Source organism: Prunus mume, linkage group LG3 (assembly GCF_029339155.1).
Source record: "Prunus mume cultivar Tortuosa linkage group LG3, ASM2933915v1, whole genome shotgun sequence".
NCBI lineage: Eukaryota > Viridiplantae > Streptophyta > Magnoliopsida > Rosales > Rosaceae > Prunus > Prunus mume.
The window spans coordinates 3,621,902-3,649,901 of NC_142700.1; the positions used below are offsets into that span (position 1 = coordinate 3,621,902).

Here is a 28,000-nt window from a genome sequence, read left to right on the forward strand (position 1 = left end):
TTGTCTAAGGATTAATTTCTCATTTTCTTTACCCAAAAAAAGAAAGAACGAGCACATAAAGAAATATTCAAATTGCTAACCCTCATACATGGGCCTTAACGAACAATGGTATTGACGTACAAAAGACATGTATATATATATATACACACACAAATCATTGAATACATAATAAAGTTCCATGCCCAAAAATGCAGTGACACTGTCACGACTATCTAAGTCAATTCTGTACATAACTGGAAAGCACCTTGTGAGAGGTGTCACCGTCTCTAATTCTAAGTGGGCATATAAACTGCTGCAATTCAATTGAATTAGGGTTTCAACCTTCAAAATAAACCAGAAAGTGTTCCTGAAATCAAACATAGTCAAATTTTAACATTAGTCACGTAATTGCAGCAAAATCTCCGGAAACATGAACTAGTACTTGATATGGAGAGCTGCTGTAAAAAGATTGATTTGCTGTTGAACTTGTACCTCATGAATAATGAAACTAATGAACAGCCACATGAAAATTACCATGCTTGCTCCTTTTTTCACTGTCATTAGACTACCGCCGTAAGATTTGTACTCGTGTATCTGCCTATCACGTCAACAAGGGCTTGTATTAACGACTTTGGGTCAAATACTACACCAGCTTTTGGATCATGTATAGAATCAACAACGATCTGCAGAAACTCACTCTCGTCAGAGCTTTAATATCCAGGGAACAAAGGAAAGAAAGATATTTGTGGCCATCAAGCACACTAAAAACAGGAAATTGATAGGACAAAGCACTCAACTTAGCCATTATGATGACATGACACTAGAAGCATTATATTTTATAACAAGGGCTTTAATCAAAAGTGCCAAATTACTCTCCATAAGAACTTGAATATCCTAGTCTAGGTTCATGAAAAATATCCAAGAATAGATATTCATCATAGTAAACGTAAACCTTTATAATTCCATTCAAAATATATTTCTTTAGTTTATTATAAGTAACAGAAAGCATTTGGACTCTGTTGAAAGTGGAGTTAAAACTACACATACCACGTTAAAGATTCCTTTGGCAGCCAAGCGTTGAACATCTATAGCAATCTCACCACCTTTGGGCACTAATACAGTATTGATGTATTGGCTGGGCTGCATTGAATTACAAATTTGTAATAAATTACATGTTTATACATAAAACAAAAGGAAGCTTTCTTTTTCTTTAACGAGCACCAACAAAAAGAACCCCTCTTCCCCAACACAAAAAAAAACAAAGAAAAATACTTTTAAAAAACCATGTTTGCCACCAGAGATGTGACATTAACAATAATAGAAAACAACCATCTGTAACTGCACTGACTAACTTACAAGGTTTGCAAGACAGTTATGAGGATTTCCATATGTTCGATTTAATGCATCTGTGATAGCAGTTACAAAGCAAGAAGCTGAAAAGCCACTGGTCTCTCGGTCACGTGTACCATTTAACAAAAGCACCTAGTATCAGGACAAACTGAATCAACTCAACAAGTAATTTGACATGGAAAATAAATAATGCATTTGTTAATGTCTATCTATAAGATGACCCTGGGTACGTCAGAAAACTTTGCAACAGTCAAAGAAGAAACAATATGAAGACTTGTACGATTGGAACTTGTATCATGTAACATGTAACTTAAGAGTGATGAATAGGTACCTTGGGGCAGGACCTTGAAGATATAATCTCCCCAATGCCAATTAATACCTAAACAATGAGGCATAACAAATTAAAAATATGAATATACAGGTTTCTCAGATGTCCAATCAAGAATTATCAGCTGGGCTCTAGAATCTTCTGAAAAAAGAAGAAGCAAATTCTAGTAAAATAAATAAGAAAATGCAGCATATTTAATATGGGAAGTAATGTTACCAGTGATGGGCAAATAGAAGTAAAGAGGGATCCCATAGCATAAACTACGCAATCCACATTACGTAACTGATCCAAGACAGATGGGTTTGCAGCAGGGAAGACCTAATCATTGTGAAAACCATTGTTATGAGTTCTGATTTCAGGAACTGCAGAAGCATATGCATGGAATATGGAAGCATTTTAATCATTAGAAAAATGGGAGCCACATACCAGTATTTTTTTCATAAGATGAGAAAATTAAAATTTTAAGGGTAGCGCCTGATAAAATGTTATAATGTTAAAAACCTTGCAATATCAGAAAAAGGATAAAGATTTAACAAAAGACTCCATTATTGACCCTTTATTTAAGTATACCAATAAAATCAACAAGGAAAACTTTAGGGCATTACATGAAACTGAAAAGAAAAGAAAAATATATGAAGTATTATTCACCTCATGCAGCAAGTTTTGGCCCTCACTTGACATGTAGAATACCCGCTTTATGCTCGAAGGAAGTGCTGGAAATGAAGAGCTTTCCTGTCCACAGTAAGTCATCACTTTCAATAAATGAGAAGTTCTTTACTATGATCCTGCCTCTAGAATTTGAGTAAAATGCAAAAATCAATCAGCCCTTAAATGTCTTTCCCAGTCTTAACAAGATATGATGATAATGTGAATAGATCTTGGCTGGGTAAAATTACAAGAACCAATTAGAACGCCCAAACCCAATCAACTATGGTTGGTCAGAAACCCAAAGTGGAATTGAAACACCATCAAGATTTTAGTAAATGACTTTTATAAAACAATACCAAGAAATTGAATTAATAGTAGTGACATCATTTTCTGTTTCTGGACAGCCAAATTCTCTCTCTTCAAACATGCACTATTACCTCGCCAACAACACCATTACTACCATAGCATGCACCCACCACATTGACATCATCGAATCTCTCAAAACCCCTATATGTTTTTTTATAAGGAATGAAACATTCTGAAGAATCCATGTCATGTATTCTCAGGAAAAAAACTTGAACTATCAGAATACTTCTGACAGAGAACCTATAGATTGAGACTTCCAGATCAAGAAAACCATATCAGCATACCTTATTGACAGGTTCCATATATCCCTTGGTCGGATGAGAAATTTTGTTCTGGCCTCGTATTATAGTTCCATCCTAGGGGGCACAATAAGGAATTCAGCATAATCAAGTATTGGCAGAATCTTGCAAACTTTACTTGTTACATGAATTGATGATGATGGAAAAAGAAAAGAATACAACAAAAGGTTTGAATCATTTTCATAAGGAGCATACAATTGTTATGTTGCATATCTTCTGCAAGTTCCATAAATGAGAAGGTGCCAGTAGCATGGTTGGTAAAGTCTCTTAGCCAGACCTTAAATTAAACATACAATGCAATTTCAACTATGGTTTGAAAGTACACATGTATCTTGCGTTGCACCAGGTCAATTAGTAAACCAATACCATAGTATAAAGTATATGCATGCATATCTCAGGGCACATGAGTTGTATGTCAACAATCATACCCATAATTCACATCCTAATGTAAGCCTGTCGTTAGTAGAAATCACTGGGAGGACCAGACTCTCTGAGGGGATATCTGACACACGGGAAAACAAAAATATTGCAGCATCTAAGGACTGAAAAAATGTGCGTGCTCCTGCAAAGAAGAAATTCCCAATGCTGCAGAAATTATGAAATCAGTTAAGCAAAGAAATAATATTATCACATAGTGAAATCCAATCATGAAAGATATATTATTGTAGTGCATCTTTCAAAAATTTCTTAGTTAAAGAAAGTGGATTACTGAATTTCAATTAAGCACCATAATGAAACAACACAGAAATACACCAAGTCATAGCTATTGTGAAGATTTCACACCTGCCATTACTGAAGCAAAATGATTCATCAGATCGCCGGAGTATCTGCATTTGAAAAAGGCAATTGAAGAAGTTCAGAAGAGTTCAACAGCAGTTCGAAATCAGAACACATATAAATCAAATTAATAGAGGCAATATAGCATTGCCAACCCGATTACTAACCTGATTCTGAAAATAAACTAGAAAAGCTCGAATGGTTTCCCTGTAGGGTTTTGATACTCCCGTCCATAGCGAATGTTCTCCTTCCACAATATCATACCTGTCAAATTCTCAACTCAGCAGACTGTTACTCAATACCCCACCATAGTATCACCTAGCACGTAAATGAGAATAATTTAGGATATAGAATAACATACCACCTAGAAATGACAAATACAAAAGAAAGTAGGCAGGACCCCAACTATATACATTGTTGAAAATCAGAAGAAATGTCCATAAACATCATCATACTTCACTATTTGCTCAACATTTTTGCCTAACATCAGTTCTAATGCAGAACACTGCTATAGAATTTCCATAAATAGTAGTAAAAGCAACAAAAATACTGGTAGCAAAACATTACCATTCAGATTTGGCTTGACGCGAATCAAGAGGTAAACGGTGACCAAGCAATCTCCGGACTGCCACAGCCTCAGAAGAGCTCTTGTCAGCCAATCTCAAACATCTGGACCGTATATCTCCGACAGCAGGACCACCTAATACACAACCACGAGCAATGAGAAAAAAAATACCAGATACGAAGAAATTGAAAAGGAAGAGAGAAGTTAATTACCGAGAACACGAACGATCTCAGCCGTACTTCCTCCATCGTCGGAAACAGGAAGGACGTGAGCTACGCGAGTAGTGAAATTCTTGAGCTCCTCAACGACGCCGTTGAACGCAGTCCCACCTGCAATTACGAAACGAGAAGAGGTGAGCTTTGTTTCCTTTTCCTGAAATTTTCTATTGCATTTGTTAATTAACGTGGCGGAGAGGGACCTGAAAAGACGAGCAAGGAAGGCATGACAGGGCTAGGGTTAGGGATGGAGGAGAAGGAGTAGCAACGGAAATGTTTAGGGTTTTGGGAGCGAAGGGTAGACATGGAATGAGATCTCCAAGGAAATTGGGGGAAACTGAGAGTGAGAATCAGAGAGGGAGGGCGAGAGGGACATGGGCCCAACCAACCGTCCGCCATATTCCCGCGTCTTTCCTACCGCACCTTCTCTTTTCTTTTCTTTCCCTTTTTTTTAGGGAAAATCTCTTCCCATCAATCTTTTTCCTTTTTTCAGGCCAAAAAATAAAATATATTTTTCCATTCTGACAAAAAACAGAGTATCTTTTTTCACCCCAAAAAAAACAGAGTATCTTTGTGAGCGGATTATAGCTCACAATGTGGGTTTGCCCATAGGTTCTAAACTCCCATGCAACCATGAATGCTGAGTGGAGTATAGCTCATTTTTAGTATTACTCTAAATTGACATGCAAGCAACAATTATATATATCCTTATCACCCCATAATTCACAATAAATTTGCAGTTTATTTTCATCATTTTTTAGGGTGATATTCTAAATCATTCTCCGTTGTAAGAGGTTGGCACACTACACTGGCCAACTGACCTAACCACATTGCATTTCCATCGCAATTTTTACTCTCGACAAATGCAATTGTGGATACCAAATATCATTAATCTAGTCATAAAATTAACTGCTTTATTAATTTATGTTAGGATGTTGGGTGTGAGAGTTTAATTTAAATGTGATGGGTTTGGTTTTAACATAAAGAAAACAAAAAACTTTGGTGGGATGTTCATATCAGTATGCAACCTCAACCGACCAAAGCCTATAACATGCAAGAAGCTCTATGTCAACGAAAATGAATTTTTGTAGGATGTTTCAAGTCATCTCATGGTGAGAGACCAACTTCATAAATAAAATATTCATTTGACATCTTGTTTTTGGGATATCAAAAATAACATTTCAACCTCAAGTATTCATTCCACATCAGTTTTGACATATCGATTGGAGTGATGTGATATTTTATTTCTAGTTGTTAAATATACATGTGGCGTTTGACACATTGATTGAAGATGCTCTAAAACTCAACCAAAATAGTGAGCACATTTAAAACAAATTCTGAACCAATGTGTTGTTTTCATTAAAAAATAAATAAATTAAACAAATTAAAATTGTTTGACAGACAAAAACGTGCACCGCATCTTTCTTTCTTTATTTATTTTTTTCAATAAGAAAATGAAATCATGGTTTATTGAATGAAAAATCGGCCAAAAGTATTCAAAGAACACAAGCACGTAAGGCCAAATCTTTGAGAAACAAAACCCATAAAACCCCAAATAGAAATGAATATTTTAAAAAATAAATATTAAATTTGTATTTAATCTAATAGTTTCTTCAATCAGTTGAATCTAGGCAAAGATCCAAACACCAAGTTAATACAATAATAGTAAAAAAATGACTGGGACTTTTACGTGACAGAGGGCTGATGTGGAAAGTATGGAAGGACCACCGATGACAAGGCAAGACCCTCATATCCTCTTTAAAGAAAGTCTTCCAAATATATTATATCATTAGCATTTTCTGTAGCAAAGTTTCGGTTTTTGCTTTTGTGTTTGTTTATTTATTTTATGGCCGGAGTCTGATGTGTGTTTTGAAGGGCGAGTTGTTGAAGGCAACTCAATATTGGCTAGGTGGGCAAATGCACTGCACCGATTTCATACTGTTTCATTTAGTAGATAGATATTGATCAAGTATGGTATGGTAGATATCAAAATGCATCGAATAGTACCTATTGAAATATAAACTTTTTCATTCTCTCTCTCTGCCTTTCAATTTCTCAAACGCTTTTGTCATTTATGTTTGGATTGTGTTTGTATTTTTGTAAGTCATAAGGCATAAGTTTAACTCTTTTGGTTTGTAAGCCATAATGCATGAGTTTTAACCATTTGGATTTGATGAATATGTTGATGGATAAATATTGATTTGGTTGGTTTGGATATTGAATATGTTGATTAGGATTTGGATATTGAATATGTTAATGGATATTGAATATTGAAAATGTTGATGGATATTGAATATGTTGAATCTTTGAATTTGTAACTTAGGCATCACTTATTTTGGTGTTGAATATTGAATTAGTTCATTTTTAGTTGTATCATTTTTAAATGAATCGATGATGCGATTTCATAATACCGCATACCGATTCTTTCAATAATCGCAATGCCTAATATTGGCCCTTGCGTATATGTGGACTTTTGAGCTTGCCAAAAGGAAAAAGGAGTTTATGCAAATAAAAAAATAGTAAATTGACGTTGCGCTGTGTATAGGTTTTCATAAATAAACTCATTTTAACATGACATGTTATCGCTTATATTTTCTTTTACGTCTTGTTGATGAGCGGCCAACCTTGAATATCTTAACCTTCCTAAAGACAATAATGGCAATATTCTGTATTTTAAGTCTTAACAGCATAACCTCGTTGACCAAAAAAGAAAAACATGCCCCAGAAACTTATTATAGTTAAATGTTGAATTATGGCATTATGTTTTTGTAAATCATTCTTAATTTTTTTTAAATTATTTTTCCTTTAATGAAGATCACCCCCACGTGGATCTAATCCCCACATGAATGAATTAATGTGGCTGGCTGTGATGAAGTTTGCCACATGAAGAGGTATTTGGCATGGAAATTGCTACATTTTTCACCCTAAGTGGATTAAGCAAATTTGAAAAATTCGAGTTAAACTTATACTTGATGATCAAAGCTTATACAATTTCATTTATTTTATTTTTATTTATCACATAAATCGTACATTAAAACAACGTTGTTTTAGCCATATCAATGCGCAAAAATATACGTAGTAATTTTGTTCACGTTCATTTTGTATACTTTTTCATCTCAAGAAATTGTCTATTTTATAACATGTCTTGAGGAATATGTTTTGTCATGTATGTATATAAGTGAAATAAGTTTGGCATTTTTTATGTATTATATATGTTAAAAATTATTGCTATCGATATGATAGTGGATTAAAAATTATTGCTAGCAATATATATATGGTGGGACTTGGTTACTCCTCCGTCTCAAACTCCACAAAACATTTGTTCTCATCCCTTCTCTGCTCCTTAAAAAGGCGTCTTCTTCCTAACATTTGCTTTCCGTGAACCAGTAGCCTTTGACTCTCTGTCTGCCTTTCTTCTTCATCTGCATCGAAAACCCAACAAAGTTTTCACCTTTCACGTTATTATAAATCTCTTTCCCGAGAACCCAGTTCCCAAAACCCTCTATTTCACTCTGCTTTTCGCCTTTTTGAAATCCTCGACTTCGAGACCATGAAGAAGAAAATGTGGATGTTTTCTCATTGATCACCTCCTCCAAACCCCCAAAGCTTGTCTTTTGCGTAATGGAAGGTATGACCAAACCCACAAGAAGTGTCACTGCCACCACCACAGCCACCATAATCAACACCTTGCTAAGCAACAAAGCTGGTTCTCAAAGCTTCCCTTTCCCAAAGCTCTCTTTTTGGTTTGCCCCAACTACTCGCCCTCCTGGTCTGCTCTTCTCCAGCTTTGGTTCATAGGTTTGTGTATCGAAAGACTTAGAAAACCCATATGGCTTTTTACAGTTTTAACTCCAACTCTTCATTTAGGTCTGAATACTCGAGCCTCTTCGACCCTTTTACGCATGGCTCAAGTGGGTTTGGTGGGGCTCTGCGAGGAGGTGGGTCTGTTTTGCCTCACTCTCTGGTTTTGGATGGTGAGAAAGGTGAGCTTGTTAAGGCTCCAGCGAGAGTGGGAAAGAAAGGGGTATCAGAGGCAAAGGCCTTGGCGGCTTTGAAGAATCACAGTGAGGCTGAGAGGAGGAGAAGAGAGAGAATTAATGCACATCTCTCTACGCTTCGTGGTCTCGTGCCCTGCACTGAAAAGGTAAAGTATAATTTTCATGTAGTTTCAATCATACTGGTTGATTATACTTGAGATTGTTGGATTGTTGTTATAGCTTATTAAGTTTTAACTGGTTATTAGATACTAGTCATTGGAAAACATTACTAGTAAGAAATTGGTCTTACCTTCAATTTGAAGTTCTTTATCGAAAAGTTATTCGACATCTTTTTGCTGACTGTAAAGTAGTAACCTACCATATGAAACTTAGATTCTTTAATCAGACCATAAGTGAAAATAGAATTGTACAGATCAATTTAAGATTAACTTCGAACGGCTATTTGGTCTAATTGACCAAATATTTCAAATATGAAACTTTTGGCTTAAATATGATAAGTTTTTTCTTCCCTTTTTGTGGCAACAAGGGGTTGATCAGAATATGACAACCGGGCAGAGCTGAGAGTGTTTTGCTTTTAACAGTCATTGTTTTCTGTGCCAAAAAGCGAACATGTTTAAACAAATATTTGGTGCTATGAGAATTCTGTTGAAGAGTTATTGAATTGAATACATAGATTCTGAACTCTAATGAAGCTTTTCTCTATCAGGAATCTTGTTCTAATGTATTTTTATGGATCCTGTATTCAATTTTGCTCCAAGAAGCTTAAGGTGATCAATATGAAATACCCCTTCTAGTGATATGCTGTCATTATCTGAGTTATGAAATCATGAAAGAGAAGATCATTCGTGCTTTAGTGCACATCATTCAAATTAACAAAGGTTTTCATTACATTATTTGTGCCTTTGCAGAGTCAACTCTAGTATGGAAGTTACAAAAGTCAACTCTAGATATGTTAAATAATTTGAAAAGTAAACTTCTTCCATACTTAGAGAGCTCCAAAAACATCTGGAAAATGAATCTGCTCAACTCATGGATATGTTAAATTATTTGAAAAGGTAAACATCTAAAATACTCAGAGCTTCAAAACCATCTGTAAAATGAATCTGCTGTAAATGTCTAGGTGCACTTTGGATTTGCATTTTTTCAATTAAATTCAGAAATCAAGCATTAGGGGTGGGTGGGATGGGGTGGGGTGGATTTTCAACCTGTTAGGTACAGCACACTACGCACTATGTTGGAAAGAAACGTAGAAATGGTTTTTTGTTGGCAGAGAAACTCTGACTTTAGCTTATAAATCTACCAAGTCAAATGCACCTAGAACATATTATAATTAAGTAAGCTGAACAGTGTTTCACGGGAACTTCATCTTATTTATTAATTTTATAAGTCTGTGGTTGTTTAACACTAAGTATATATATGGGATGCTTTGCTGTCAATAGCTTCAGTCTTTAGCAGACCATTCTATGTGTTTTGGGAAGTACTAATGATTATGATTGGATGATGGGGTACAGCGCCAGCTGTGTAGTAGATGCCAACATAAGGTCTACATCAGGACTATAATTTATGGCTTAGATGTGTCTTGCTCAACCGTTCAATTAAGATATTATATCATGTTTGGGGCGGTAAGCAAGAAAATATGTATGGGGCTAACTAATAAAATTTTTTATGTTCAAGCTTCAGAGAGTATCTTTTAATAAAAATAATTTTTTTAATCACACATTTCTTTCCTTAATGTGTCATCTACCCCGATTTCCAAGTCGAAGCAAGTTGGATGACTAGCTCTGTATTTCGTGGGCTAAGTCTATCCTCTGATAACTTTGAGCAAGGTTTTTCTCATGCTACTATTTCTTAAATATTAAGTCTACCTAGGTGAGCTTGGAAGTATGTGGAAGCTTGTATTGAAATTGTTAGGTAGCAGGGGAGGCCCTGGGAACAGGCGGGCAAGGCGGCCGCCTAGGGCCTCCAAATTGGGAGGGCCCCCAATTTGTATAATGACTAAGTTAACTGGGTTTATGCTATTGACAAAGAAGACGTCATGCTGATGTTAGTAATACCAGCCAATAGGTTGGCCTTGACTTGTTGTGAATGACCCTTAATATGTATATTATATATGCATCATGTATTTGTGTGTGCATGTATATGTAAGCATATTGGAGAAGCTATGGTGTTGGCTGTTGATGGCAACTGATTTAAGTCTTTAACCTTGACCTAATTGCTGCCTATAGATGGACAAAGCCGCATTACTTGCTAAAGTTATCAGCCAGGTGAAAGAACTGAAGAAGGATGCGCTAGAATCTAGTAAGGGATTTCTCATTCCTGTTGATGCTGATGAAGTGCAAGTTGAACCCTATGACACTGGGGCAGGGGATGGAACCATATCTGTGAGAGCATCCGTCTGCTGTGAATACCGGTCTGAGCTTCTCTCTGACCTAAGAGAAGCTCTCGATTCCCTTCACTTGAAAATGGTGAAGGCAGATATAGCAACCTTGGGAAACCGAGTGAAAAATGTGTTTGTTTTCACCAGCTGCAAAGAGAGAAGCAATGATGCTGATGCTGATGCATTCCAACTTCTTGCAAGTTCTGTTCACCAGGCCCTGAGTTCTGTCCTTGATAAGGCTTCTGCCTCACCAGAATACTCCCCGAGAACAACGCTGCCGAGCAAAAGGCGGAGGGTCTCTTACTTCGATACCTCGAGCTCATCCTCATGAGAGCAAGATTGTGTTTGTGTTGGCGGTGATGAAGATGTGCATATTGTATTGTAATATGGATTCTGTATTCGTATCTTTAGACATGGATGTGCGGAAGATAAAGTATTTGTGAGATCTTCATGTATACATTGTATTACAAAACCCCCAATAAAGTATGAACTATATACTAAGGAAAGACAATAATGGTTGTATGTAAAATATGTATGTAATTGTGAATTTCATGGAAAATTAGACTCCCATTATTTCGATGTCCTATATTATATTTATATTTTAAAAAACACGTAACATTTGGAAGCAAATATTTGAAAAGACAAAAAAGAGAACCTTGGGGCATCTTAAGTCCGTCATCAGAGCATCCACAATGAGAGGGTGTATAAGGGGGTGTATGTTAAATATACACCCCTTGTCACCGGAATAATCTTCAATGGGGAGATGTAAATGATTGTAAACATACATCACAACCTATGGAGATGTAAAATAAAATGCACATTTGCATCTATTTTTACATCTTTTGCAGGCAGGACCCACCCGAAAAAAGAGAGGAAAAATGAAGAAAAAGGGATGTAAGAGCAACTTCACCCATTTGTCATTTGCCATGGCAAATGGAGGGCTAGGGCAGCCACTATTCATGTGAATAGTGGTTGCCTTGCAAAAAGCCATTTCTGTTTCCACACGTTGTCATGGCAAAGGGCAATTACTATTCATTTTTTAAATAATTAATTTGGATAATATTTTCGGGTTCCTATGTGTCAATACTATTCATATCTCATAATCGAATAAAATTTTCAATTTCAAATTTCAGATAAATTTAAAAAAAAAAAATTGGCTGGTATTTATAGAAAAAAATTCATTAATTTTTGGGTATTTTTAAAAAATTTCTGAATTTTTTCAGTCTTTTATTGCAAAAAAATTACGCCATTGGATTAGAGAAAAAATCGACGGAGAGTCCGGATGACGCCATGTGGCAAAAAAAGAGTGGGTTGACGCTAGCCTGGCGTCAAGCAATGACATCACCCAACCCTAGGGCTTGAGCTCGTTGAACTGGCTTGAGGGCTAGCCCGTCTTCATGGGTCCCACTCCCAACCCGGGCTTGGGCTCCTTGTTGGAACGTCATTTCCTAGACTTGGGCTCACTCACTGGTGGAGTTGTTCTAAAAGTGGTTTTACATCGTTTCCATTGAGCAAAAAACGTATTTATACCTCCCGAAGATGTAAAAGTGCATTTACACTCTCGAAAATACACTCCCCACTGTGAATGCTCTCAATACAGAACAAGACTTGGATGGGACTGGGTGTGTTGTGTAGAACGGGGGGTGTGAATGGAAGTTTTGTTAACTAAAAGCCCATATGACTATGCAGTGGGTCCCAAGTGCTGAGTTGGCGCAATTTCATTACAAACTACCCGTAAAGGCTGGAAAGAAAGAAGGGGGAAGGCAACCGTAGAGAAAACAATCTCCTCTCGCCAACACAACACAACAACACAGCCGAGGTATCTTCTCCTTTTTGTACTTGAACTGTCTCTGACAATTTCCTGGTGACTTTTTTACTGTTTATTTAATTTTCACAAACCTTCAAAAACAAGAAAAGAAAAAAAGAGGAACAAGAAGAAGAAGAAGAGGGCAAGCAGCTAATCGCAGTAGAAAAATCATGGAGGGGAGCAGTGGCAAATCCATACTTCAATTCGCACCGTTTCAGAGCTCGGTGGACGAGGGTTTCTGGCACCGACTGTCTTCATTGAAGCTCAACAAGTTTGGCATCGATGACTCTCCCATTCCCATCACTGGTTCGCTTCCTTTCATTGTTTTTCTCTAATCAGATTATGAAATTTCTGGAAACAAGAAAAGAAAGAAAATTTCAGCTATATCAGATCGTGATTTTTGGAAATTCCTTTTCTATATTCTTGTTAAAATATGCTGTGTAGTGTCTGAGTTCTTTTGTTTTGTAAAAATTGGTGATTTGTACTGTTTTAGGTGCTCAATGATCAAGCATTTGGACTATGAGGGGAAAAAAAAAAAGTCGACTTTTTCTTTTGCTGAGTAAATTTGAGGAAGCAGGAAAAAGCAGCACAAGTTTTAAATTCTTGTGTCATATTGAGCACTAGCAAAAATAGTAACTCATGAAACTAACTAAAAAAACAAAGCTTTAGTTCAGAGATGAATGCTATACAATGTTCTTAAATTCTATTATCCAAATGTAAATTTCTCTATAATCTGAGATATGGACCGACCCTGCTCCAGGTTTCTATGCACCGTGCTCACATTCTCAAGTATCAAATCATTTAACTCTTCTAGCTGAGTCTTTGCCTTTGGATTCAAGTGAAGAATCAGATGTACCAGAAATAAGTCGAGGGAATAGGAACAGATGCTCCGTCCCTGGCATCCTTTACAACACCAATACGGTAGAAAGGTTTCATGGACTTGACAAACAGGGCTTACTTAAGGCAGAAGCACAAAAGGTATTGCCTTCAAATGGATTTAGTTTCTAAATTTGTTTAATTTTTTGGATGAAAGTATTACATCTTTGAATGACAGTAAACTATATGATTCAGTTGAAATATCGTGTAGGTAGATGAATCTGATTGCTAAAAGTGAATTTAAAATGATCCATGTTATGTCTTGCTTCTTTTCTGTAATCAGATTTGGGAGGACATCCATAATGGAAGAGCTTTGGATGACAGTTCAGTACTTTCCAGGTTCCTTCTTATCTCTTTTGCAGACCTGAAAAAATGGAGCTTTCATTACTGGTTTGCTTTTCCTGCTCTGGTGCTTGATCCTCCAGCAACCTTGGTTGATTTGAGGCCAGCTTCACAATGTTTTAGCTTGGAGGAGGTATGTACGATATTTTTCTTATTGGATGCACAGTGGCAAGGCATTTAGATTTCATCCCTAACTTCAACACTAATTTCATATGTATTAGGCGGAATCTCTTTCAGCAGCGTTTAATGAGTGGCGTAACTCAAGCTTAACAGCAGGTATATAATGTCTCCTGTGTTATTTTATGGATTGTCTGTAGAAACATCTTATGTGCTCATATGTTCAGATGCAAGCTTGTGATTTCGGTGGCTTGTGGTTTATATATAGGCATGCATAGTTTACACTTGCTTAGTGTTCCTTTCTAACCTAAGTTATCTGATTCAGATGTGCCGTTCTTTTTGGTTCAAATTGATACAAATTCACACGCTACTATTAAGCATCTAAAGGATTGGGAAACCTGCCAAAGTGCTGATGGTCACAAGGTCTGTCTCCAAACTTTTTCTTTCAAACTATAGCTAATCATTTAGGTGATGGGAAACTGGAATGAATTTAGATATTAGATTTTGGGGTTCAACTTCCTTAGAGCTGCTTTGCATGCCATTGCAGTTACTATTTGGCTTTTACGATCCATGCCATCTTCCAAACAATCCTGGTTGGCCTCTTCGCAACTTCCTTGCACTTATTTGCTCAAGATGGGATATAAAGTCTGTTCACTTTTTATGCTATAGAGAGAATCGTGGTTTTGCAGATCTGGGATTGTCCCTTGTTGGTGAAGCTCTGATTACAGTTCCACAAGGTAGAGCTGCAGAAATTGGGTAACAGCTTATTTTTTATTAAGTTTCTTTCTTCTACAGTTTGAATATGCTTGCATTTTTAGGTACTCTAACTTGGATTTTTATATCTGTTTAGGATGGAGAGATCATCCTTATGTACCTAATGCAGTGGGGTGGGAACTTAACAAAGGGAGAAAAATACCCAGGGGTATTAGCCTGGCTAAATCTATGGATCCAACTAGGTATGTCATTTGTATTGGCTCTCTGTAGTCTATAATGTTAGTTGTCCTTTGTCATCTCGGTGTCTTATGATAACTTGTACAGGCTGGCCATATCTGCTGCAGATTTGAATTTGAAACTAATGAGATGGCGTGCTTTGCCTTCACTGAACTTAAATAGCTTGTCTTCTCTCAAGTGTCTCCTCCTTGGAGCAGGTACACTTGGATGCCAGGTTGCTCGCACGCTTATGGTGAGTGCTCCAAACTTTCAAAAAAAATCTGGTTCTATTCTATCTATTTGGGTGACTGAAGATTATGAATTTTACAGGCTTGGGGTGTCCGCAGAATTACGTTGGTTGACAATGGCAGGGTGGCTATGTCAAATCCATTGAGGCAATCCCTGTATACATTAGATGATTGCCTAAATGGTGGTGAGTTTAAAGCTACAGCAGCAGTTAATAGTCTCAAGAGAATATTTCCAGCTGTGGTAATTAATTTCATCTGTTTGTCCTCTAAAACACATGGGTTAAGCCAAAAATTTGTTGATTTTCTTATATTGTTCATCCATCTCTTTCTTTTATCAGGAAGCAAAGGGTGTTGTCATGTCTATACCAATGCCTGGACATCCTGTTCCTAGTCAAGAAGAGCAGACTGTGCTTGATGATTGTCAATCCCTACATGATTTAATTGATTCTCATAATGTAGTTTTCTTGTTGACTGATACAAGAGAAAGTCGGTGGCTACCATCTCTTCTTTGTGCAAATACTAACAAGGTCTGTTGACTTAATCTTTAAAAAAAAATTCACTGTGGTATAATGTGGCACTATATTCTCACATCTAAATGTGAGTCACATCTGCGTTAAGACAATCTACTTACCTGATTCAAGCATATAGGATATTTGGATTAGGTATCTTTATCGAATCGGCATTCATGTTGTCCAATAAAAAATAACTTTTGTTTATTTGTTTGCAGATTACTATAACTGCAGCTTTAGGATTTGATAGCTTCTTGGTTATGCGCCATGGAGCAGGTCCTTTTAGCTCTAGCCATGACTCAAAAGCTGAAGCTGCAAATTCTTTATCTGCTGATATGAGCAACCTTGGCCTGACTGATAGAGATGGAGGGAAGAGATTGGGCTGTTACTTCTGCAATGATGTGGTTGCGCCTATTGATGTAATTTTCTAGAATGCAATAGATATGATATTTTAGCTGTTCAATGTATGTCAAGTACAGCCATAAACCTTTTGTTCTCTGTGCAGTCAACTTCAAACCGCACACTGGACCAGCAATGTACTGTTACACGCCCAGGCCTTGCTCCTATTGCCTCAGCTCTTGCAGTTGAGCTCTTAGTAGGAATCCTACATCACCCTCACGGGTAAGTGGTTGGAAATTTTTGAAAAGGGCCTGATTATTTATTAGATTTATGAGGGTTCCAATGTGTTTAGTTTTCATGGTTAATAGCTAAATAGAAATTCCACTTCAGTTTTTTGTTTTTTTCAATGGTTGACCTGAGATTTCGGTATTAAACTGCTCGTGTTCAGGATATTTGCGGAAGGTGATGTTTTAAACTCCAGTAATAGTGAAAGCAGTGAGCAGCCTCTTGGTATTTTACCCCATCAAATTCGAGGTTCCCTTGCGCAGTTTTCACAGATGACACTTGTGGGCCACTCCTCAGACAGTTGTACGGCTTGTTGCAGCACTGTAAGTTTTCCCTTGCTTGTTGACTTTTTCCATGGCAGTACCCTGAGAAAGTCACAGCTTGTTCTTAAACTGTTTGAGCTATTAGTTCTATATGCTATTCAGGGAATAAACAGTTCATATGGTTCAATGAATAAGTAGTATTATTGGATGAGAAAGTCACAACTGAATTAGTAATTATAGGGGCCTGCATCCTGACATTTTGATACGCAAGCATTAATATGTTCATTTCTATCAAATATTATATGAGGGGTGTTATTTTTATTCATAATTGTAGCAAATATAAAATGAAATTACAAAACCAGTAGCAGGCGTCTCATTCTACTTTGTCAAGTCTATAAAACTAAAGAACTACTTTTAAAATATATTTTCTAATTATTCTACTTATTAGTTGAGATAAGGATTTCCTTGGGTAGAATAATTAGAAAACATGTTTTAAAAGTATAATAATTTTAACTAAAGGAAAAAATTATGAGGAAGCTTGATGGGAATGAAAATGGTGATAATCTGCTAGATTCTCTTTGTAGTTTACTCCTTATGCATTCCTTTTAGCAATGTCTTGTATATAACTATAATTTCAAATAAATAATTGCAAAATGAATATTTCATTCAGGTGGTGTCTGAATATCGGAAAAGGGGAATGGAATTTATACTGCAAGCAATCAACCACCCTACCTATCTGGAGGACCTAACTGGACTGACGGAGTTGATGAAATCAGCTAGTTCATTCGATTTGGACTGGGATGATGGAACAGATGAAGATGATGATGATTGCATTGAAGTCTGATTTTTTATTTTCTTTTGATAGGTGGGCGGTTCTAAATTTTTTATGCTGCAATATATTCTCAACTGTACAGATGCTTAGGAAAGTTATATTCAATCATGTATGTATGTTTCAATTTGTTCCCACCACGATTGTTTCTAAACTGCAAACCCTACTTCTATACGAAATAATATATTCGATGGGGCTATTCATTACCATTTGTATGCTATGAAACAGAGAAGACATTGGTGGTTGTTCTTCCGACTATCATAGAAGAAGAAGAAGAACCAATATCAAATGTATGGCAGAGGGGGTAGAAAGTTAAAAACCGTCAACCAAAGTGCGAAGTGTGACCTGAAAATTATGGTCAGAGACCACAATGCTGCGTATCTGAGCATATCATGGCATAAGTTGGCAGCCTAAGATTTGGCCTAGCAGCGGGTCTAGTCGTTTCAATGACTTCTGAAAATTTCGAATGGTGCTGCCGCCACTTCAAATCACAAACCTTAAAACTGCATACTTTTGAAAATCAGAACTTGTAAGGAAGCTTCAAGCTTGGAGCTCCAAAAGCAGAAAAAAAACAACATTAGAGTCTTTTTCTCTCAAGGAAGTAGGATGAGAAGAAGTCTCAAACTCAAAGTCTGCCACTTTAAAGTCTTGGCTAGCTAGACTTGCTTAAGGTTGAGGCTCAGTGGGTTTTGCACTTTTTGTCTCACTCAGTCTCATGAACCATCATGAATAATAGAATGTTGTTGTTTGTGGCTTGTGGTTGGGTTTGGGTTTGGGATGATACGAACGATATCAGTTAGTTCAACGTAGTTAGTGCAGCTGTGGTTTGGTTCCGCAACCCTTGAATATATATATGACTAATCTTCAACCTGAGCACATAGGTTAGTGGACTCTCCAATTCGAGTTTTAGCCTTAGTTATCCCAATGTGTGTGGATCACGTGCTCGGTTGCAATATAATCCAATTCAATCCTAGTCATCGAACATAATAGAACAACAATCCAATCTTAATCACCAACCATAACAGAACATCACGGAGTAGCAGGAGCAGCCAGCAGTTGTACGAAAAAGGTAGCAATGGTTGATGGTGGTACACATCATAAAAGCACTACTAGTTTAGGTTCTTGTCATCATTTGGGTTCTCCCTCAACACCTCCCGCTCGTGTTCCAACAATCTAAAGCCCTCCCTCCCTTCCCTCCTATTGCGCTTGCTGTGGCTACTGTTTCACACGTTGGAAAAATTCAATGTTTTTTAGGACTCAAACAAAACTCAAATGATAAATTGGTGGTGGAACCTGCCCACGCCATCATCATATTCATGTCATAATCTCTCTCTCTCTCTCTCTCTCTCTCTCTCTCTCTCTCTCTCCTGTGTGTGTTTTGGATTTTGCCGTAATGCGACTCCACCAAAAAAACATACTTTGAATGAATTGGTCAATATTGGTGATCAGTGTTTCTGTCAAAGTGGTGCACTAAACTTATCAGATAAGCATTGTTTCGATTTGTTCTTGACCATCAGCAAGCAAGGCACCGCTAGAGCTAGAGTTGTAATACAATTTTAAAAAACCCATAAAAATTGTTAGTACAAGTTTAGTTCCATTTTTGGCACTTTGGTCCCCAATTTGGACTCGTAATTGGTCTTTTCTCAATTCATGCCAATATGGGATATAACCTAACTACTATAGAATATAAGACCTCTGCATTCTGCCCGAAAAATGTAGAAAGCTATAGGTGCAAGATGACCAATATTTTCCATAGACCAACCAAATCTGGCAGATCACAGATGCAATACCTAATTCCTATTTTCAAGCATAGAATCCAATTGGAAAAAAATGACTTCAATTTTGACCCGAATGACAACCTATCAATATCGTTGCGTGTGAATGACTTGAAACCGTTGTATCTTTTTAGGTCAGATCTCATAATAATATAATAATAATACAATATGTGTTTATGTTCTATGTCTATGCCACTCTGTCCTATAAACATAATCGGATATACCTGCACGAATTTAGTGTAACAAGCTGTTCTTTTTTTTTCCAAGCAAGATCGATTCCATTAATTTATGTAACATTAGTTAAGCAGCTATGTTTTTGTTTCAGCAACACATCCTGCAGACAAATCCACCAAAAGAAACCTATGCATGTGAGAGAATCTCAAACACTGATAAAAGATTAAAGGAAAGAAAAAAACAAATGCTAGATCTGATTGAGGTTTAATTGTGCAGCATAAGTAACCCATTAATTCTGTGCATGCGTGACACCTGTACGAGATCAAAAATTTCTGACCGTGCAAGAAAATCAGTGCAGGTGCCCTTTGTCTCTGATCCCACATGCCATTAATGTAGCTCACATCTCAGAACCAAGATTAATTAAAGATAATACATTGCTAATAAATAAATAAAAACTTCAGCTCAGCAGAGTGTCATTCCCAGAAACTATGGCACATAAACATTGATAATGGGGACAGTCAACAATAGTCTAAGCCGTCGGATTTAGATTACATCCAAGCAACTTCCCCTCAATGGAGTTGGTGATATATGTAGGGCCCCTCCCCCCGTACACAAGTAACACAACCCCAAAATTCAAATTATGCAATGACTGATATAGACACATACGTCAAACTTTCGTAAGAAGAAATGACTGGCACTATATCGATTTGGTTGGAATGACATTTTGGTAATTAGAGAAATTAAACGGCGGCATTATGGGGATAGGAGTGAATAATACGAATAAAGATCACATATAATCTGTGTTTTTAAAATATCTATCACGGTTTGTGGGTTCCAATAGACTAGTCAGCACTGTTTGCTCTGCATGTGCTTTGTGCTCCCTCTGTTTTTCATCTTCTAAAGTCGTCCTTCTTCTTTGTCCCACAGATCCCATAAACCCACAAACACTCTCTCTCTCTCTCTCTCTCTCTCTAAAAGGTCAGACTTCCATAGAAATTTATATAAAGAAACGAAAACCCAACACAGTTTCTCAACCCCCCTCTACTCTCTCTCTCTCTCTCTCTCTCTTTGTATTTCTCTGTCTCCCTTATTCAAGCACCAAACATGTCTGATTCTAATTCTACTGCTACCTCTTCTTCTGCTTCTCCTATATGGTTATATTCTTACATCAAGCTTCGGTTTTTCAATCGAATCCGACGCTTCCTGCTCTCCAAAAACGCCCGCAAGCGCCCCACGCCGTCTGATCACTTCGACACATCGTCATCAAGACCCGCCAAAGTTATAAGTAATAACAACGAAGCAACAATGGCAGGGCAAGTTTTGGAGAAGCAGAGTGGCGATGATCATGAGGATGATGTGTTGGGGTTGCAGAGGACGGTGAAGAAGCTTCACTTTGGAGTTTGTTGGGAAGAGAGGGAGTTGGCTGCTATGGAGATTGGGACGTTGGCTAAAGAAGATGTCAAGGTCAGGAAGTTGGTGGGTGGGCTTGGTGTTATACCGGTTTTGGTGTCCATGGCGGCGTCCGAGGTGGTTTCCAGGCGACGAGCGGCGGTGTCCGCCTTGATTGAGCTTGCTAATGGAACTTACACGTAAGCTCCTAGTCCTTAAAATTATTATATATATTTTTTATATATATTTATACTTTTAGTTTTAATGCATAGTTAAACTTACATAATTTTGAATTTGATATGCAATGTATTTTTGTTTGAATGTAAGGTCAAAATTGCAAGTCTCACATATCATGCTAATAAAATTTTAATATATATATATATATATATATATGTCATTTTACGGGTACAAAGTCAAGTGGTGATGTCTACTCAGTTCTAATGACCAAATTTGACTTAAGGATAGAGTTATCTGATTTTTCTTTAGGGTTATTAAACATGAATTATTGTAATCTAGTAGAGTAGAAAATGATTTTGACTTACGGATCGGTCATCTCAATTTCGAATTCTTTTGAAATTTTGGTAGTGTGTGTGAGAAATCTCTCTTTTTTGTGTTTAAATATATATATATATTATTAAAGAAGAAAAAAGGGATCCATATTCAGTCGATTAAGAATTAAGTGAGTTAAATTTTTCATTTGAATCCTGCCAGACTCAAGTGATGATGTGACAGAAAATCGCTGAGTTTGCTATAAAGGCAATGACATTTTTAATGGTGGGGTAGGTTTTAGCCAGTTAGTGAAGAGAAGCAAGAATATAGCAGACCTAAAAGAATAGTATATTTGAGTGGTTCCTAACCCATTGTCCAATCAACTTGGCCATATGCAGCAGATATGCTATCTATCTTTCATGGCTGCATTTATTTATGGGCCAATTAACTTGACAGTATAGCTTAAGCACATTTTGCAACTTAATTAGCAGTTGAAAATGGTTGCTTTAATTATCATGTGCATTATCTGAAATCCTTGAAGCAGAGAAGCCCGCAGGCTGCGGTGACTGTCGACCCACAAACCCTAGTGGTTGGGAGAGTTGGAGGAGTTGGAAGAGTTGGAAGGGAAACAATATAATCGAAGCTAACGTGACCCTTTTTTTCAAATGAGACGACTTATTTAGGGTTGTGAGATTTGTAGTGTAGTTGTTCAGATTCCATTTGATTTTTGGACAATAAATTACCCCATTTTGTTGACCTCCAAATCTTGGAATCTCGTTGACTTCATCACTCTGCTACAAATTTCTTTGGTTTGGTTCATATAAAATGTTTATTTAATTTTATCAGTCGGTCACATTTCAAACCCATTATTGACTTGACCTGTTTAGTTTTATTCGTATTGTCATCATGAAGTTAGACAGAATAATAAGTTGGAGACATTTTGTGCTTCTCTCTCCTAATTCTCTCTCTGCATGATCTGTTTCTTCAGGAACAAGGCTCTCATGGCGGAGGCAGGAATATTCTCCAAGCTACCAAAAGACATCAACATTCTTGATGATCCAACAAGGCACCAATTTGCAGAGCTGCTCTTCTTGTTGTCCTCACTTGCAAATACCCAATTTCCTCTGTCCTCATTAGAAACTCTCCCATTTCTTGTTGGCATTATTGAGTCAGGAACTTCAAGCATTGAAACCAAAGAGACATGTTTGAGTGCTTTGAACAACCTCTCCACCATGCTGGAAAATGCAGGCAATTTGGTCTCCAATGGGGTGGTGGAGGCTCTGTTGAATTTGTCCTCCATCAAAGAGCTTTCTGAGAAAGCTCTAGCCACATTGGGGAATTTAGTTGTGACCCTAATGGGAAAGAAGGCTATGGAGAATAGCGCGGCGGTGCCGGAGAGCTTGATAGAGATTTTGACATGGGAGGACAAACCCAAATGCCAGGAGCTGTCTTCCTACATTCTAATGATTTTAGCTCATCAAAGCTCAGATCAAAGAGTTAAAATGGCCAACTCAGGAATTGTGCCTGTACTTCTTGAAGTGGCCTTATTGGGGAGCTCTTTAGCTCAAAAGAGAGCACTAAAACTATTGCAATGGTTCAAGGATGAGAGGCAAGCCAAAATGGGCCCACATTCTGGGCCCCAGACAGCAAGATTTGCAATTGGGTCCCCACTTGGTTCACCTGTAAACCCAAGAGAGGCTCAACAAGGGAAGAAAATGATGAAGAATTTGGTGAAGCAGAGTCTTTACAAGAACATGGAAATGATAACAAGGAGGGCCAGTGCTTCTGGGGACTCATCTAAGCTCAAGTCTCTGATTATCAGCACAAGCTCTAAGAGCTTGCCTTACTAATTCAAAGACACAAGTGAGAACAATTAAAAATTTTGCATTTTGTTGTGCATATAGCTTTATGACAATTGTACATCTGATCTGAACAAATCTTATCCAGATGGGTAACAATGAACCCTTGCATGGGGCACAAAGGAATGTAGTGGCTAGTTTATTTTTATTTTTATTTTTATTTATTTATAAATTTTATTCCTTTGTTTCAATGTGTTAAGGAGTGAACCATTCTTTGTGTAATAATAATAATAATAATAATAATAATATATTTTCTGATTTGAATAATAGAATATTTTCTTCCATATTTATTTATTTATTTTCTTGAAATTTCCACTTTTATTTGTCTGAAAAACCCCAATTTCTCTGTCTAAAAATTATTGGGCCCAATAAACCAGATGGTAAGCCCAAGTAAGGCCCATGATCATTAGAAACCCAGGCCTACTCAGCCATAACGACACCAAGTATAATGTCGTATAAATTACCCCGAAATTTACAGCGAACATCTCTCTCTCCCTAGGTCTAGGGTTTATACAAACTCGCGCAGTCCAGGCTCCGACTTCCTCCCCAGAATCCCAAACCAACCAAACACACTATGGACTTCACGAAGAAGCGCAAAACTGAGCTGAACGGCACCGTATCACTATCTCCAACTTCCCAATCGAGTTCTCTAACCTCAGAAGACGCCCGCAAGCTCCTCCAACCCTTGACCCAGGACCAGCTCATCGACATCCTCCAAAACGCCGTCGTTCGCCACCCCGACGTCCTCGACTCCGTCCGCTCCGTCACCGACAAAGACTCTACCCTCCGGAAACTCTTCATCCGCGGCCTAGGCGCTGACACCACCTCCGACTCCCTCCGCTCTCTCTTCTCCGCCTTCGGCGACCTCGACGAGGCCATTGTAATTCCCGACAAGGCAACCGGAAAATCCAAAGGCTACGGCTTCGTCACGTTCAAGCACGCCGACTCGGCCCTTCTCGCTCTCAAAGAACCGAGCAAGAAAATCGATGGTAGAGTCACTGTGACGCAATTCGCCGCCGCCGGCTTGACGGCGTCGTTTAGCAACAGCAACTCTAATTCCGCCGATGTCTCCGCCAGGAAGATTTACGTGGGAAGCGTACCGTTTGATATCTCTTCGGAGAGACTGTTGTCGACTTTCTCGGCGTACGGAGAGATTGAGGAAGGACCGCTAGGGTTCGATAAGGCCACCGGAAAATCAAAGGGGTTTGCTTTCTTTGTGTACAAGACTGAGGAGGGTGCCAGGGCTGCACTTGTTGAACCCATAAAGAACATCGACGGTCATCAGGTGGCTTGCAAATTGGCGGTGGACAACAAGAAGAGCAAACCTGGTGGGGCCCAAGCAGCTCCTGTTGATAACTCCGGCGTCCCTCCACCGCAATCTACGATGCCACCGGGGTTGTATCAGGGCCCGCCGCCGCATCAGCAGGGTCCATATTCCGGTTATCCTGGCGGGCATCAGCCTTTGCCTGGGCTGCCTGGTAATAGTTTCGGTGCTAGGTATAATGCCAATTTGGGAGGTGCATATGGTTTGCCGCCTCCAGGTGAATTCACAGCTCGGTTGCCGCCAAGTTCTATAGGAATGGGTCATGGAGGGTATTCGGATGGTCCACAATATGGTTTAGGAGCATCAATGGGGCTTCCTTCTCAGCATCAGCAGCCTCCTCCTGTACCTAGAGTCCCGCCTGGTGGACTTTACCAGGGCATGCCACCATACTACTGAGTACTTACTAAGGTAATTTTTGCATTCATAGTTTTCCTTTTTGTTTTTTTTCAATATATATATACACACATGGTAATTTACAAATTTAAGAATTTAACTTGGTATACCAGAAGGGTCACAAATGTTTTATGTTGTAAAATGCCAAACTTGAATCGAAAAGTTCTTGTTTTTTTTGTTTTTTTTTTTTTATAATTGTCTCTTGGCTTACTTGTCCGTCAGTCAATTTCATCTTATATGCTCTGTGCGTAGTTGCTTTTGGTTTATGGATACTTCCCCTCAGTTTGATTTGGATTTTGATCAAAACTCACTTCTCTTTTTGCGATCAAGTTACATATAATTTTCTTTAGTTAGTCAAATGTTTTAAAAGATTTACAATCGGCTGTACTATCTTCTTTTTGCATTTGACTGCAGAAGCTTTTCGTTTTTGGTTTGTTTAGATTTTGATTACTTTGTTTGAGTGGTGAATGGGTATTTGGTTCAGGTCCTTGAGAAGCTTCTTGGGCGCAAATGCTTTAAATGGTTATGGTGATTTCATGAATGCAGACAATGAAATCTTTGGATTGATTATATGGACTGCTGTGATTCTGTTGCTGCTTCACTTCATCTGCTTCTATGAGTTGTGCCTTGTTTTCTGATCGATGTTGATCTAAATGTAGAACTTATTCGAAAGGATAGTGTACCTTTTGTGATAAATGATGTGCTGAAATAGGGACTTCCTTTTTTGTTGAGTTGATGACAATACTTCCTCTGTTTTGTGTAAACTTCCTTGCATTTCTTTATGCTATAATGCTGATAGTTGTTTTCTTTATGTGATAATTTGTGGCTTTACCTTTATATGTGGCCCATGAAAACCTCTAATTTTTATCATGACATACAAGTGTTGTTTCTGGAGTTTCAACTATTTAAGTTTAAATTGTCAACCTCTGTTTCCTCTAAGTCCATACCATGATGTCTTTCTTTGTTCGACTTTGGTTGGGTGTTTGAGAGAAAGTGTTCATATTCATGATTGTTATGTAATGTGGGCTTTGATGTAAGCTTTCCATTCTGCGGGTTCTCTACGTCCTGCCCAGTGATTTGATAGTTTGTCGTCTATTCGATGCTTCCTCACCACTAGATGAAAAGTGCAAAGTTGGTACTTTTCTATTTATTGAGTTCAGAATAGCTGTACAGCTAGCACAGATCATATTGTGTCTTTTTCCATCTCTCTTATGAACCTATAGATGAAGATCCTAAAAGTGATTCCTTTTTCCATCACATTCATGCTCAGTTTGGTCTTTGTAATGAGGGAGTTTAACCTAAAATTTCAGGTGAAATATCTATCTTCTCAATATAACAAAAATAGGACACTTTATTCTCTCTCAAACACTTCTCAGTTCTGTGATCTGTCTCCTACCACTTATTTCAGTTAGTTTATGTTGAAAATAAAGTTGTTATACAGCCTTCCACATCATTTCGGATAGTTGCTCGTATCTTTATTGGTTAGCTTATGTTAATTTTGTCTCTTGTATATCATGTTTGACTAAGCAAGTTGTGGGTTTTGTGAACTTGTTTACGTATGACAGAGTTTAAATTGCTTTAGAAAGAGCCATGATGTGCAATTAAAGTGATTATGATGTCTTAGGTGTGTAAGTCATTCTGCTGAACTGATATGAAAATTATCATATACATTAAAGCGCAAGTATCGTTCTGTCTTTCTTTCTATTGGAAATTCTTGTCTACTGCTTTCCCTATTCCCTCAATTCAAGTGAAGCATAGAGGGAAGATTCTTAAAATGGTTTCCTTCCAATTTTTTTTTTTTTTGGGTTTTCATGCCCCACCATCTATAGAAAGCCTAATGCATCATATAATTAGAAATGGGTTTTCTTATTTTCTCTCCCAGACGTAATGTTGAATTGTCCTTGTAGCATTTGTTATCTTTGTGTATTTTGAGTGTGGTTAATGTACGAGGAAAGCCACTTCCATATATTATACATATTATGCCCTGTGGTTTCTGTTGGCTTTTGTGGATATCATGACTCAGGCTTACCCTTTTCTCGGCTGCTGCTAACTAATGAACTCGGAGTTGGCTTCTCTGTTCTTTGTTGGTCCATTCTTGTGATGTGGAAAAACATATATGGCCCTCGTGGAGGTTGGATCCTAATCAGTGTGACCTGCTTAGTCATTATAGTTTATCCTCATCTTGAGATCAATGGCCTTATTATGATGGGTGGTGCTGGAAGTGTTTAGTTTTATGACATTGCGTGGGATGAAACTTTAATGCATGGAGTTGAATTTGTTTTAATGTTTTGCCAGTTATCTTTATGTGTATTTCTGGATTGTGCCAGACGAAGAAAAGAAATATTGAGATAGATGAGTGCGATTAGAGTTAAACATAAAAGATGTTGCTGTTCATGTATGTCCGATCTTAATTATTTCTCAAAGTTGGTTGTAATGATACAGTTCCAGTTCTTTATTCTTACTTGCCGTATCTTGAGACTTGCACAACCAAAATCAAACCCTGATATGTTGATTATTCTGCTTGATAAATGAATTGATCTTTCTATGATAGCAGGAGGAGTTTCTTCGTGCATCTTGGTGACATTCTACAAAATGCTTTTGTTAAATGATTTAACATAAAACTGATCATATGCTTTCGATTGTGAAGTCACAAGTCCTTCATGAAAATTAAGTTGCTGGAGAGTAACATTACCAAACGTTGCATGTATCATTAACATATATTAATAAAGGAATTAAACACCACTTATCCTAACCGTCGTTCGTTTTATTGGTCAACAAGCTTGATCTATCTGTTTTCTACTGTTTATGAGCAAAATCAAAAGAAATCCAGCTCTTTCCTGACTAGGAAAGAGCCTGTCTAATCTAAGCTCTCTCTCTCCCTTTCTCTCTCTCTCGTGATATTTGTCTGCTTGCTTGCAGTTTTACTGTGCATTGGCAGTGTCAGGCACCAATTTCATGTGGTGTTCACCTCGCTTGGGGCCATGTCGTGGAAAGTATCATCAGCTTCAAACTTGAGGTTTTGTGGCTGTATTTAGGGCTAGTTTGGTATTGTTGTATTTTTTTTAAAAACTGCTTTTGCAATGCTATGAGAATAAACAGCTATGAAAAAAAACATCTAGCGTTTGGTAAATTGTATTAGAAAAAGTGTTG

General features: G+C 37.6%; 4 protein-coding genes and 1 pseudogene across 8 annotated transcripts; 4 read left to right on the forward strand and 1 right to left on the reverse strand.

The window, feature by feature from the left end:
• Nucleotides 1-50: 50 nt before the first annotated feature.
• LOC148918452 (uncharacterized protein YNL011C-like) lies at nt 51-4,995 on the reverse strand. Of its 2 annotated transcripts, none has more exons than XR_016125578.1 (14): nt 4,731-4,995; nt 4,525-4,641; nt 4,315-4,447; nt 3,915-4,011; nt 3,754-3,797; nt 3,399-3,555; nt 2,956-3,027; nt 2,306-2,389; nt 1,874-1,975; nt 1,661-1,708; nt 1,336-1,461; nt 1,027-1,119; nt 472-662; nt 51-346 (listed from the first exon to the last, which is right to left on the reverse strand). XR_016125578.1 is itself a non-coding variant. In XM_089049229.1 (14 exons), exons 1-13 carry the CDS (start codon nt 4,924-4,926, stop codon nt 540-542), a joined length of 1,392 nt encoding a protein of 463 aa, XP_088905355.1. In that variant the 5' UTR covers nt 4,927-4,995; the 3' UTR covers nt 51-346; nt 514-539. The 2 variants fall into 2 exon arrangements, 1 of the variants encoding a protein (XP_088905355.1); XM_089049229.1 differs by having other exon boundaries at nt 514-662.
• Nucleotides 4,996-7,850: 2,855 nt separating this feature from the next.
• On the forward strand, nt 7,851-11,461 carry LOC148918453 (transcription factor bHLH30-like). Its single transcript, XM_089049308.1, has 2 exons — nt 7,851-8,671; nt 10,751-11,461. The coding sequence occupies exons 1-2, from the start codon at nt 8,357-8,359 to the stop codon at nt 11,231-11,233; spliced, it is 798 nt and encodes a 265-aa protein (XP_088905434.1). The 5' UTR covers nt 7,851-8,356; the 3' UTR covers nt 11,234-11,461.
• Nucleotides 11,462-12,704: 1,243 nt separating this feature from the next.
• On the forward strand, nt 12,705-17,654 carry LOC103324937 (ubiquitin-like modifier-activating enzyme atg7). Its single transcript, XM_008227050.3, has 14 exons — nt 12,705-13,015; nt 13,470-13,687; nt 13,869-14,060; nt 14,149-14,203; nt 14,370-14,467; nt 14,592-14,781; nt 14,895-15,000; nt 15,083-15,227; nt 15,305-15,463; nt 15,561-15,749; nt 15,950-16,150; nt 16,237-16,352; nt 16,519-16,678; nt 17,289-17,654. The coding sequence occupies exons 1-14, from the start codon at nt 12,880-12,882 to the stop codon at nt 17,460-17,462; spliced, it is 2,139 nt and encodes a 712-aa protein (XP_008225272.2). The 5' UTR covers nt 12,705-12,879; the 3' UTR covers nt 17,463-17,654.
• A 2,593-nt stretch (nt 17,655-20,247) lies between these two features.
• On the forward strand, nt 20,248-23,324 carry LOC148918454 (U-box domain-containing protein 45-like). The gene is made up of 2 exons (XM_089047672.1): nt 20,248-20,985; nt 22,263-23,324. The coding sequence occupies exons 1-2, from the start codon at nt 20,501-20,503 to the stop codon at nt 23,122-23,124; spliced, it is 1,347 nt and encodes a 448-aa protein (XP_088903798.1). The 5' UTR covers nt 20,248-20,500; the 3' UTR covers nt 23,125-23,324.
• Nucleotides 23,325-23,615: 291 nt separating this feature from the next.
• Nucleotides 23,616-27,994, forward strand: LOC103324939 (UBP1-associated protein 2C pseudogene; annotated as a pseudogene). 3 transcript variants are annotated; one of them, XR_016125278.1, is made up of 2 exons: nt 23,616-24,865; nt 27,770-27,994. The product of XR_016125278.1 is annotated as a UBP1-associated protein 2C pseudogene, transcript variant X2 (transcript). The 3 variants fall into 3 exon arrangements; XR_016125279.1 differs by lacking the exon at nt 27,770-27,994 and adding an exon at nt 26,874-27,305; XR_016125277.1 differs by lacking the exon at nt 27,770-27,994 and adding an exon at nt 25,335-25,661.
• The last annotated feature ends 6 nt before the right edge of the window (nt 27,995-28,000 follow it).